The sequence below is a fragment of the Labrus mixtus genome, chromosome 6 (assembly GCF_963584025.1).
Source record: "Labrus mixtus chromosome 6, fLabMix1.1, whole genome shotgun sequence".
Classification (NCBI taxonomy): Eukaryota; Metazoa; Chordata; class Actinopteri; order Labriformes; family Labridae; genus Labrus; species Labrus mixtus.
The window spans coordinates 14168839-14181443 of NC_083617.1; the positions used below are offsets into that span (position 1 = coordinate 14168839).

Consider the following 12605-nt stretch of genomic DNA (forward strand, 5'->3'; position numbering starts at 1 on the left):
CTTAGCATCACATCACATGGTATCGACAGTTTGGGACATATCACCTTCAAGTTACCAGAGTTTCTCCAACTTCACAGTCCTTTAAGAATGCAAGGAAGGGATTCCAGATCTCTTTGAATTTGGCTGATTTCTTTTTCATTGTGTATGTTAACTTTTCAAGGACAAGGCATGCTGATAGTTCTTTCAACCAGCGACCAACCGAAGGGCTCTTGACGTCTTTCCAGCAAAGAGAAATCAAGCGTCTAGCTTGTACTAAACATAAGTCAGTTATTTTCTTCTCTTTGCTGTTTAGCATACAGTCCTTCGGATACAAATTAAGAATACAAAGTGTTACTGGACGCTTTGTGTCTATAACCAGTGGTGGTTCTAGACCACTTTTACTGAGGGGGCCAGGCTGGGGCCAGTTGTTTTGTCAGAGAGGCACAATCAGCCCAGGACAAAAATAGACAAAGATGATCTAACTTAAAAAAAACAAAATGTTTATTGTACTGAAAACCAAATTATTCTTGTTGCTTCAGAGCTGGCAGCTTGTGTCATTAGTGGATGTTTAGAGTCAGCGTCAGTGTTCAGCTCTAAAAGGTCTAACAAGAGTTGAGCCCACACAGAAGTAGAATGGCTAGAACTGGCATTCCTTTTTATGGTTGTTGATTTGAAGAGGTGGACCAATCTATTGATTTAAGATCTGTGGTTGAGCCACAATTGTTCCACCTTTTGATTTGCATCAGTGCAATATCATCAACATATATTGTTTATTACCTTGCTCTTCGTTTTGGGGGGGGGGGGGCACAGGGGGGAGCTCAGTGTTACTGGCCCCTATTGGCCCCTGCCTAGAACCGCCCATGTCTATAACGCACCATTTTTCTAAATTCCAGCTCACACAAGAGGACGGGGAACTTGTATGATACTGTAATTGTTCAACTGCCTTAGCAAATTCCCCTTGAGCGGCCTCTGTGCTCTCGCTTCCTTCTCAAATGTCAGATTTCCCTTGAATCTGCTTTTTTTTTTATCACAATAAAACCAGTTTGACAAGGCTCGGTTGTTTTTATGATATGCTTCCATGAGGCTGTTAATTTAACCCTTTAATAGGTAGGACAATTAATTAATTGCAGTTCTCTATTGCATCTGGGCTAAAATAACACTTTTTTTTCTGTTTTTTCAAAACATGACCTTTGTTTTCAAATGTACAATATTTATCTCCATGGATATATTGCCCATTAAGGGTATAATTTTTCTGGTTAAAAAAAACCCAATAAAACACATTTAGGAGAATTATTAAGAAAAGTCAATATTTCACAGTTTTATATTATTTATAATCTGAGTATAAGGTCATAAATGTCGGCCTACATTTCTGAGTGTTTATCCCTGTTTTATACATATCTGGGCAATTTACCATACAAACATTCAATGCCTGATTATCAAAGTTGTGAAATCCAAATCATCATTATAACAAGAACTTATCAAATGTCTCTTAAAAAACTATTTTCCAAATCAAAATCCCACCAAACCCTAACGTAAGGAGCAAGTTAACTGATGCCACACACTATACAGCATGTTTAACTTTAGCTAGTTTGCAATGCCCTTTTCTAGTGTCTTTATTTAGTCTTGTACGTGAGTCTCTGTTTATCTGTTGGTTTATTGTTTGATGTTTAATGTTATTCTCTTGAACACAGAGAGCACAGTTTACCTAAGTTCAATTCAGTAGCCTATATGTGTAAGCATAACTGGCCAAAAATCAGATTTTGATTCTGAAGTAGGCTACTTGGGAAAAGCAAAAGCTTCTTTAGCTGTATTTTAAGAAATGTAGGTCATGGGATGAGTTGAGAAGACCTAATGAGTCTGGATTTATGATCTCATAAGCCTATAGGCTACGGACATATAGGCCTAAAGAAAAGACAGATGAGAGAAGATCCAATGGTCACAATATGGAAACATTTATTTTATTGAAATATCAAAGAACATTGTCATTATTCCATGTATCTTTTTTGCTCTTGCTTCATGAAAAAGACATGATAATGATAAAGCATGTAAACAAACTGTCTAAACACTGGTGTCTGGAGGATTGTGGGACATAAATGCCGGCTCATGATCTATGATCAAACAAAAATAAGTTGAAGAGATAGTGTTTAAGGCTTTATAATCATTATACATTATTAATTTAACTCTAAATTAATTAGAAAGACACAAGTGCATTTCAGTCCCTCAACCAAGACATTAAGATAGTAGGCTACTTGAAATAATAGGCTATAATCTATTAAAACCAAAACACTATTCTTAATATTTAAAAACAATGTCAGTGGTTAATGTAGTGTTTATGATTGGTAAATGTACATGTTCACACATATTTCATCAATTGATAATTGAAACATCATATTGGAGTTATAGAATCAATAATTGTAGGCCTATTCTTCTGTTTTATATAGCCTATTGTTTAAATGGCATTAGGATTAAGTTTATTTACATTTAATAATGTGTTTTTTCCTATTGAAATTATTAGCTTTATTAGGCCTACATGAAATGAACAGCCGTCATTCTGTAGGCCTATATGATTTTCCACGAGAGCAAACATTACATTCCAAGTTAATAACCTTAACCAACATTTTCGGTAATACATATGAAAAGGTTTAGCAGAATGTATTAGAACTCTTCTCCTGGTAACAGATGATGCGTCAGCATTAGGAACCAATCAGGAAATGAATCTTTAAAAACGTCCATCCAGAGAAGGATTTACTCGTCGAAGTTCTGCGTGCGGGTTTTCCCCGCATGTTGCTTTCAGTTCCTCCTGTCTCCGTCAACCTTAAAGGTTACTCTCAGACTAAATTCTGTCATTGATACTTGTGAAACAGCTTGTAACCCACGCTGAAAAAAGGTATTTTCCTTTGTTTATTCGTTTATTCGTGTGTGTGCTCATATGTGCATTGAGCATGCATTGTAAGTGTGAGTTTTGTATCAGTATGATATTTGTTGTGTTTACATACTTTGACTGTTGTGTTTGTGTTTACAAGTTTGTGTTTTGGAAAGATGTCTGACCCAGAGACTCAGTACCAGCCTCTCGTTGGAGCTCCCAACCAGCAGACAGCCCTCAATGAACCAGCACAGGGGTGAGAATATGAACTTGTTTTTTATTCCATCTTTTTGGGGTCCAAGCATGTTTGTCGCTATGGTAACACAAAACACTGTTTTTTTTTAAACTCCTTTGCTAATATGCATGTCCTTTATTTTATCATCCAGGTTGTATACCCAACACATTGCTCCTCTTGACTTTTTTTCAATGTATTCTGAAGCTCTAATCAGCCTTTCATTTCGATTAATCTTCGTCAAATCAAGCAGTAGAGTCTTCAAACTTTTTTGGTTTGTGTAGTCAATTATGTTTAAAAATAATTCAGGGACTGTCAAAAATGATGGTGTGCCAAACTGTGTTTTACATTCCGACTGTATATTTTCATAAAGAACGTGGAGCGATGGCTGGCTGAAAAATGAGGAAGTTACACACACACAAAAATAGAAAATTAGAAAATGAAATTTGTTACAAGGATGTGATCCTTTAGGTTGTAATGTTTTTAAATATTTAAAGTTGTTGTTGGATGTTTGATATAATTTTGGTTTATCTGAGTAAACATCACATCAATTTCAAATAATCTTTTGTTAGCATTTTTAAAACAAGAGTGTAGGCTACTTGATGATTTAAGGTCAAGGTAAGGTTTGGAATGAGCGCTTAAGTGATTTGAGATAGCTATCAGTGTTGTTTTAATAAATGTACATTTTCATACAAGGTCTCAGAGAGATAGAAAAAGAAGGGTACAAGTCCAAAACTTTCATTGAAGTGTCTGCTTGACAACAGTTGACGTCATCACTTAGCAGATGACTCGGATTTCTCAGTTCCTCAGCCAAGAATCAGCCTAACTCTAGTCTAACTTGCTCTTTGTAGCTACTCTTTCAATTTTCGTTCCATTGCTTCTTTTCTGTATCTCCTTTTTGTTTTAAACACATTTTTTATCAAATTAAAAGAAGATACCAGGGAAGGTGGCAATATACCGATCCTCAGACAGTTTAAATGCCTCTCTTTCATGCTTTGTCTTCCTTCTGATTCCCACTCAGTATGTCAATGTAAAACATTTTTCTCCTCTATTTCTCTACAACCCTCTACCTCCTCTCTTCTCCTCTTGCTTTTCAGTGGCCGTCCATCCCGCGCCTATAAGGTTGCAGGTTTAACCCTGTTAGCCTGTGTCCTGATTGCGGGCCAGGCAATGGTTGCGTACTTCCTCCTCAGCCAGGGCAGCGACATCAAATCTCTGGAGGAGCAGAACAACAACCTGCAGGCTCAGCTGCTGAAGGGGAGATCTAGTGAGGAGGATAAACTCGATTCAGATATCATTAGGATTTCCCAGAATGTCTCTTGCTGCAAAGATAAACTTCATTAGTCTGCCATCTTGTGAACAGCTACAGAAAATGCTAAATGTCACTCAAATCAAAACTGACTTGATATATTCATTAGACTTTTAAAAAGACCAAACCAAAAACTGTCTTCCTTTATTTTTTGTAAATGTAAAAGTATTACACTCCACAACACTTTAAATGGGTTGTCATGGGAGTTGGGTTTCATCTGGAGAAAGGATAAGACGGAAAACATCACTAAATATAACCTGAAACAAATTTATTAAAGGAGCAATTCAATCTGTGCAAAGTGAACAGGTTGTATTGGTCTCCACTGACTTTATATTTTTATCAGTGTGGATACATACTGCAATTTATCTTTGTTTAGATCTTTTTATGTGCACTATTTTTTCTTCCTTTGACACAATGTTTCTCTTTTTGACTGTAGATTCAGTTCCCATGAGGATGCACATGCCCATGAATGCTCTGTCTGACATGCTGGATGTCTCAGCAGACGAGGTAAAAGAGACCAATGACAGATTCCAATGTTGATAAGTGGGTTTAAAAATTGTTCAATTGTTCAATACTGAACAAGGAAAATACCCATTTCTTTTGCTTTAGTTATCAATTGAAAAAGATGCTGATACTGATGAGCATATATGATTCAATATAGCAGTATAGTGTTCATTTTGATGTCAAGATATAGGATAAATCCATCCTTTTAAAGGTTAGTTAAAGCTCCTGTGAGGATTTTTTTAGCTGGTTGTGAAACAGACTACAAACAGCAATGTATTCTGATGCCACTCTATGATCTGTAAGGCCACAAATGACTAAATGGTTATTTTTGAATGTCTGTAACTACAGCCACAGCCACAGTGTCCAACTAACTTATTCACAGCACGCTGCCAAAAAACCTTTCTTTGCATTTTCAATGGGGAAAAATAATCACAGTGAGTGACTCATTGAACTGTTAAAGGATGCAGGATGAGATTATTCGTCAGGAAACAAACATGTACAGGACGAGACCAACACACAGATTAGATGTATCCCTTGGTGCACAGAGGGCGCCAATGTACCAAGATGCAGACAGACAGTTCCTCACAGGAGTTCAGGTATTTTTAAACATGGCCCCCATCTTAAAACATTTAGATGTCTCAATGACTAGAAAACAAAATGGAATTGAACCATTAGATGACCTCATCCAGCAGTCTTGAAACAGGCTGCAGTAACCAAAAATAATCCTCTGCGGCCAATTTGCCGTTAGAAGTTTTTGTCGTATTTCTGTAGTTGTCAATTTAATAGCAGTAATATGTTTTGTGCTTGATTTCTGTTAATGGTTTAACTTAAAGCATCTTGGTCTTTAACAAAAGGGGCTATCTCTGTTTCCATACTGTTCTCATTCTTGACACTTAAAACAACAATCTGGGCTTCTCAGTGGCAATAACAAAGACTTTAAGTAGATTTACTCTGGTCAGGTGAAGTTACCGCCTGTTTCAAGGTTGCTGACTTAGGTGATGTACTCGTCCTGTTCCAAAGTTTTTGTACCTTTGAGACATTAAGACGGAACATTTGTAAAAAATATGGTCCAGGTTTGAAAATGCAGAAATAACCGTTTAATAAAGCGACACTAATACTCTTTGTATTTTTCCTAAGTGGAATGTTTTCCATCGTATTCTTGAAGAATTCTTGTAAGGTGTTGAATTTATTACATTCTTATTTTTACTAATGGATTGCAGGAAACTTCGACCAAGGCCCAAGGAAAAGATGGTATGTACCTTACATATTCACTGTATGCTTATATGTATAAATACAAGTTCTGACTAAAGATGCACATCATCTTCATTGGTTTTTCCAAACCTCTTACTATCTGACAGATAAAACGTAGATTATTTTTCTCTTTTTTTCTTTTCAAGCACCAGAGGCTACTGAGTGCCAGCTGGAGGCGTCTGGTTTGAAGACTGTACCGGTGCCAGGTTTCCGCCCCAAATGTGATGAGCGCGGTCTCTACCGCCCCCAGCAGTGCTTCATGGGGAACTGCTGGTGTGTGAACCAAGCTAGCGGCAATGAGATCCCTGGATCCTTGACCAGAGGACCGGCCCGCTGTGGTGCAAACTACCTCATTGGTGAGACAAAATTACAGCGCATGAAGTCAGATAAAGACAAATATATTTTATATTGTTACCGGGAACAAACAGTTATGTTTGGTGCTGATTCTAAACTTGTTCACAGTAACTTTTCAATGAACATTTTTGACGTAGTGTATATTACACTTTCTGAATAAAAATGTTATGGTGTTTTTGGACCAAACTGTTCTTTTAAAGAGGAACTATCCACTAGGGAGTTCCCTGAGAACTACACACCATGGGGACTTCTTTCTGTCTGCATTCGCACCGCCATAGTACCTACTCTGAGGCAGGAGCTAAAAAGGTTCCTCTAAACGGGGCTCTAGGAACTAAAATAGTTCATAGTTCCTGCGGTGTGGAATCAATAAAAAAGGGGGAGGGTTTCAACAGTTCCTAGAATTATGAAGAAGTTCCTGCGGTCCGAAAGCTGCTATTGTCTTTTACTTTTTGTACTTTCATTTGGATTCAGATGGAGCGGAGTTTAAAGAAGAACTGAAACATTTGTTGTAATCAAAAGAACGATGATTTTGAATCCTGGATTTAAAGTGAAAATGAAATATTGCTGAAGACCACATTTCTGTCTTTGTAGGCGGCCGAAGCAAAGTCCTCTCTCTGCCTGAAGTTGATGTCTAAAACTGTGGTGAGTACACACACAGGGCTCATTTTGTTCATTTTGTATTCATAGACAAATATCTATGAGCAGTACTTTATATAGATTATGATTACATAGATTACTGTTATTGCTCCAATGAAGTTTCATTTGGCCAAAAGTAATTTTTTCATACTGTGATTGGTTGAATACTTTTGGAAAGAGATTTTCAATTTGAAATATGCATTGCTGCAAAAACAGGAATTAACTTACTGTTTGTGTTCTTCTTCCTGTTTCCTGGATAATTGAAGCTGATGTAATCTCCTCCAGAGACCAGCAACAATTCAACAGCAGTCCAAATGATGACATTGCAACAACTTTTTCAACTTATAATCACCAACATTTTATATTAAATGATAAGTTAATTGGGTTTTAAATGGCAGTTATTATCAACATATAACTTTTGCTTTTAATCAAATCTTTTTTTGCTTCTAGAGTTGAAAGTGATACAATAGTTTGTTTGTGTTTTCCAGACTTGACGGTTTTATTCAAATGATGACTCAGCCAGTTTTGTCTAAAATAAACTTGTCATCTAGTTCCTTAAAAAAAAACAGAAAATCAATACATCATGGGCAGATGATAATTTTTTTTATTAAGAAGAAATGTGGACTTTAGCATGTTAAAAACATTGGCATTTCCACTGCCCTTCAACAGGTATTTTAAAACACATTCAGATAAAGAGAGCAGTCAGCAGGATCTTAAATGTGTGGGTGAAGCTGAGGGGAGGGTACTGTGACTTTAAAAGAATTGTTTCACATTTTAACACAATTAGTAAACCAGAAATAATCAAGCTTTGAGACAAGTGTATTTTACCCATTTATTTGAGAGACTAAAATAAACCATATAAAGACAGTTTTGGTTTGTTTTCTTTTTCAGTACCATTACATTTTCAAACTGTGAAGTTGAATACTACACCGTTGGATTTTGAGTGTTTCTGCATTGATGTGCATGAGTGAAAACAAATGACAGCAAAAAAGTTGCATTGGGTAGTGAAATGTACTCTCCCATCAATGTACCCGTCAACCTCTATATTCCACAGCATACAGTCTTCAAATAAACGTATTCTATTTTTCTTTATAAAAAGAGAGAAGGCATGCAAAAACATAAACAAAAAACTGAACTGAAAAACTTGAAGCATGCAAAGCAGGGACAATTACAGAATGATTGTCAATAGGCACAAGTTTTTTGGGGGTTCCAGTAAACACAGTACTTATAGTTTCCCAGCATGCTTTCCAGTCAAAGTAAATATTAAAACATAAATCTGAACACAAATACCCTTTATGGCTTTACTTGTCTGCCTGTTACAGGCCTGACAAATTACGCATTGTGCAATCTTTTCATTGGCAGCAAAGGAATATCTCAGTTACCTACTGTTGCTATCATTTTAAAATATCTTAGTGCAGTTTTATATTTCTTTCCTCTGATAAGAATATATTTGTCTTTGAAAAAAAAAGTTTTAGAAGAAAAGTTGTAAAATCATAAGCTCTTTATCTTTTTGAAATATTTGCGTAATGGTGTGAAATATCTAACCACCAAATGACAATTCAACTTCTATTGTTGAATATAGGCTATTGAAGTGAGCGACCCTTTAGGTGTTCAGTGCTGTGCATCATTTTCATTTATGACATACACTGACATGTAGCCATTCTTTAGACTAAATCTCTCTCTCCTTAGACAAGGGGAGGGAAATATCTGTACAGTATGCACAACTCATCAAAACATGATGCATATGCAAAATTATCATATTGCTAATTGTCTTTAAAAGGTTTGGATATTACTAGGGATGAAAAGATTTTTGTAAGACAAAATAACAGTTTAAAATCCCTAAAACACGCAAGAGTGCAAATAATCAACTAGGTTCCAGCATATGAGAAAGGCAGCCTCATCCAATCAGAAGAGGCTATTGAACACATGGCATGAGATGATTTTATCAAGTCCAACCAGAGTAGGCACTCTAAACATACATTTAACACACAAGAAATGTACACAGACACACTTAAAGCAATCTTTTAAAAACTCCAAAACGCAATTTAAACCATATCCTAAAGTCCAAAGTTCCACTTTGGCATACATTTGATGTCTGAAGGAGTTTGTAAAGGAGGAATACGCAAACATTTGGGGAGTAATTTCTCGAAATGGGATTTTTTTTGCTGTCAGCTTTATGGTAATAAAAATGACAGCTCTTTGAAAAGTGTTTTTTATGAACTGCTACGGGGATTAGGACTTCAAATATAAAAGAAAAATACCAACTACAAAGTGACATTTGAGAAACATGGTGGGAGGGTGTGTCGTGCCCGTAAAGACAGATCACAAGACACCAGGAACTTTGCTCTGACACCTGCAAACAATGTGGAAACTGTACAGTACAAGTCAGACAGGTTTTACACTGAAGAGCATCATGGGATGTAAGTTGAGACAAATTTAAACATGCTCCATCAAACCCTGAGCAAATTAGCTATGACTGCTATAACCAATTTCTGACCACTAGAGGGCAGAAGACAACATGTTGCTAAAACTCACATGCTATTCTTTTACACATTTGCGCCATTTTTATGCAAATCTGTCATAAAAAAAGCTCAACAATCTCCATCTGTCTGAGGAGCCAAATAAATGTGGTTTGTTGCTTTGTAGTGCACCTCCTTTTTACAGGGAGATAAAATAGCTAACACAGGTAGCCTGTGCATGTTGATACTAGTTGGTCTCTGTATGTAGCAATACATTTTCAGGTTAAGTCTGGAGGTCAGAAATCGATTATTGCAGCTAGCATGATGATATTAATGATGGCAGTTTGTCTTAATTTCCATTATTGACCATAATGGCAAGAATATGAATTGTATTTCTTTTAACATACATTTGATCAATATGCATGTTATCCACACACCCAGTCTAAACACAAATGTGTTCAGATTATTAATTCCTCTGAATGATTTAAAAAAAAAAACATAACAACAAACAAATATGTTAACCTTACTCTATAATTTCAACATGATAATCTATGGGGAAGTTGACAATAATTTATGAGAAGTTTTAACTTTGAAATACATATCTGTTCCTGTATGCAGCGCTATCGGCACGCTCTTCTTATGAAGCGCTTTCTTTCTCCCCCTCCTTTGTTTTCGTTTCAGTTTTCCTCCATTCTTTTTATTTGCTCCCTCCTCTCAGGTTGCTTATGTAGTCTTTGACTGTGCTTTCAATGTTGGGAACAGCATAATTCTGTGCAGCATAGATTCCTGTACAGGTTCCAACAACAACACCCATCAGTGCCGAGGAGCGTAGCCTTGCAACAACGTAACCGGCCAGAAAACCCTTCAGGAAAGGAGAGGCGAGGAAACTGCCACCCTAAGGAGAAAAGGACAGTAGAGATTAGTTGTGGATCTCTGTAGTCTGACCAGTTGTATACAATACCATTTTTTTTTTTTTTTTTTAAATAAAACTACATTGTCTGTGAACAAACTTAAAGGTGCACTATGGAGTTGTGGTGGTGAAATTTGAAAGTTGGACAATGTAAACAATTCTATGCTCTATTTTCTGAACTGAATACACCAAATCTACTCATCCCTGGAAAGCTGTTTAGAGCTTAAAGGTCCCATATTATGCTTTTTCTGGTTTTATATGCTCTTTAGTGTGTTTTCCAAGTGTCCTGTGCATGTTTAGGCACATCTATGTGCAAAAATTCAAAGTCCGCGGAAACGCGGCTTCTCCTACGTCCTCCTGTTAGCTGCAGCATTAGCTGCATGTAACGCTCGGTTCTAGCCCCCCTCGAAAATAAATTGTCAGTGCAGCGTCATTGTCAGTGTGAGATCACTGATCTAAGCCCATTGGCTCGTTGTGGCAAGCCCAGCAGCTGCACGCCCGTTAACTTCTGTAGCACGCCCACGATATGCCATAGCCTGCGGTAACACCGTAGTGCTATGGTGCTGATGTTTTTGCTCCCCGGCCCTTGTAGCTAGAGTGGCTGAGCGACTGACCAATTACGGCAGAGCCGACAGGCCGACCAATCAGATCAGACTTGGCACACGTGGGGACTCTGAACGTGGGCACTTCAGAGCCTTAGAGAGAGAGTCAGAAGCGAGCCGGTGCATGGAGCGGCAGAACATGAAAACAGACACTTTTTTCAAACTTTAGCTATTGTGAACATACTTTAGTAGGTACATAGATTAAATATACGAACCCCAAAAAGGGCATAATATGACCTCTTTAAAAGCTACAGTTACATTTTCACTGTTGCGGGCCACCCACCATAAATTCTTGCGTAGCATTTTTATCATCAAACAGTGTTAAAGGGACCAGATTTTCCTCTGAAGATAGTGTGTGTCTAGAGTTATGAACATATGCCACAGAATCAGTACACTTCTCCAACTTTCAAATTCCTCTACCAAAACTACATACTGCCCCTTTACAGGATGAGTAACCAAATAATCTACATTGAAGTGGCTGTATGAGACTTACTGGAGGAACCCCAGCTTGTATCTCATCCTCCATCCGTCTCTGGATGTCTTCCAGCTGGTCCTTAAGCTCCACCAGGTCTTTGAGCTGGCCCAGAGGATTCTGTATACACATGTAAGCAGACACAAAACAATAGGTTAGAGTCACTAACCAGGGTTTAATAAATGGAAAAAAATAACACTAGTATGGTTATTCAATACATTTATACAGATGTGCAAGACCACTCTCTCATTAGGTTTGCCAACCTCATGTTTAAGTCAGGGAAATGACAAGAAAAACCTGACAATGATGTGACTCTATGACGATAACTATCCGACTTCTTGACAATAAGTTAGCTTTATGCTAACTCTGCTAAGCTACTCAACAGGACTGCCTGCAAACTGCCTTTCTTCATGAGCCGACGTGAGCATCTAATGCTAATTCATGAACGATGAACGAAAAGGTGAGTAGTTCTTATAATATTGCAGCGTCAAAAACGTCCAAAAGAAAGTTAAAATACAAAGTTAAGGACACCGACCTTGTCATTTCCCATGTTGTCACTTGTGTTGGTGGTACCTCTTCCTTCTTCTTCTTCTTCTTCTTCTTCTTCTTTGGATTTTATTGGCAGCTGGCATCCAAAAAGTTGCATTACTGCCATCTGCTGGATTTAATTATTACTCACATTCCTAAATCCTCCTCAACAAACCTGTTCTCAAGAGATATTTAAACAAGCATCTCCATCTCTCCCCTCACTCCAAAATACTTTTGAAATCTCTTCTTACGAGTCCCTCTCTCTCCATTTCATCATTATGTCTATGTGCTACATACTATCTACATTTAATAACTACATGTTCATTCTGCTAGATTGCATATCTCACAAAGACCAGATGAATGTTTTCCAATGATATGTAGAGTGCTATTTAAATTACTGGGACCAATTCTTAACCTGGACATTACGACCTCCTCTATTCTGTTGCTCCCTCTGTATTTTACTTTATCTATTTCCCTCTGAATTGAGTATAAATGTCTTCCCTTTG

General features: G+C 37.3%; 2 protein-coding genes across 5 annotated transcripts in view; one reads left to right on the forward strand and one right to left on the reverse strand.

The window, feature by feature from the left end:
* LOC132975527 (insulin-like growth factor-binding protein 1) overlaps nt 1–7995 on the forward strand; it is a 362521-nt gene extending 354526 nt beyond the window's left edge. Inside the window, exons 1-8 of one of the 3 annotated variants that reach the window (XM_061040116.1) lie at nt 2722–2865; nt 3008–3098; nt 4172–4341; nt 4820–4890; nt 6108–6138; nt 6285–6494; nt 7084–7134; nt 7395–7995. In XM_061040116.1, the coding sequence (XP_060896099.1) occupies nt 3019–3098; nt 4172–4341; nt 4820–4890; nt 6108–6138; nt 6285–6494; nt 7084–7127 (606 nt within the window). In that variant the 5' untranslated portion in view covers nt 2722–2865; nt 3008–3018 and the 3' untranslated portion in view covers nt 7128–7134; nt 7395–7995. Of the gene's footprint in view, nt 1–2721; nt 2867–3002; nt 3099–4171; nt 4342–4819; nt 4891–6107; nt 6139–6284; nt 6495–7083; nt 7135–7394 lie in introns of those variants that run through there. The other 2 variants (XM_061040117.1, XM_061040118.1) reach the window with 2 other exon arrangements.
* LOC132975528 (SLC35A4 upstream open reading frame protein-like) lies at nt 7947–12258 on the reverse strand. Of its 2 annotated transcripts, XM_061040119.1 has the most exons (3): nt 12107–12258; nt 11593–11691; nt 7947–10482 (listed from the first exon to the last, which is right to left on the reverse strand). In XM_061040119.1, exons 1-3 carry the CDS (start codon nt 12224–12226, stop codon nt 10285–10287), a joined length of 417 nt encoding a protein of 138 aa, XP_060896102.1. In that variant the 5' UTR covers nt 12227–12258; the 3' UTR covers nt 7947–10284. The 2 variants fall into 2 exon arrangements, with proteins under 2 accessions (XP_060896102.1, XP_060896103.1); XM_061040120.1 differs by lacking the exon at nt 12107–12258 and having other exon boundaries at nt 11593–11703.
* Nucleotides 12259–12605: the final 347 nt, after the last annotated feature.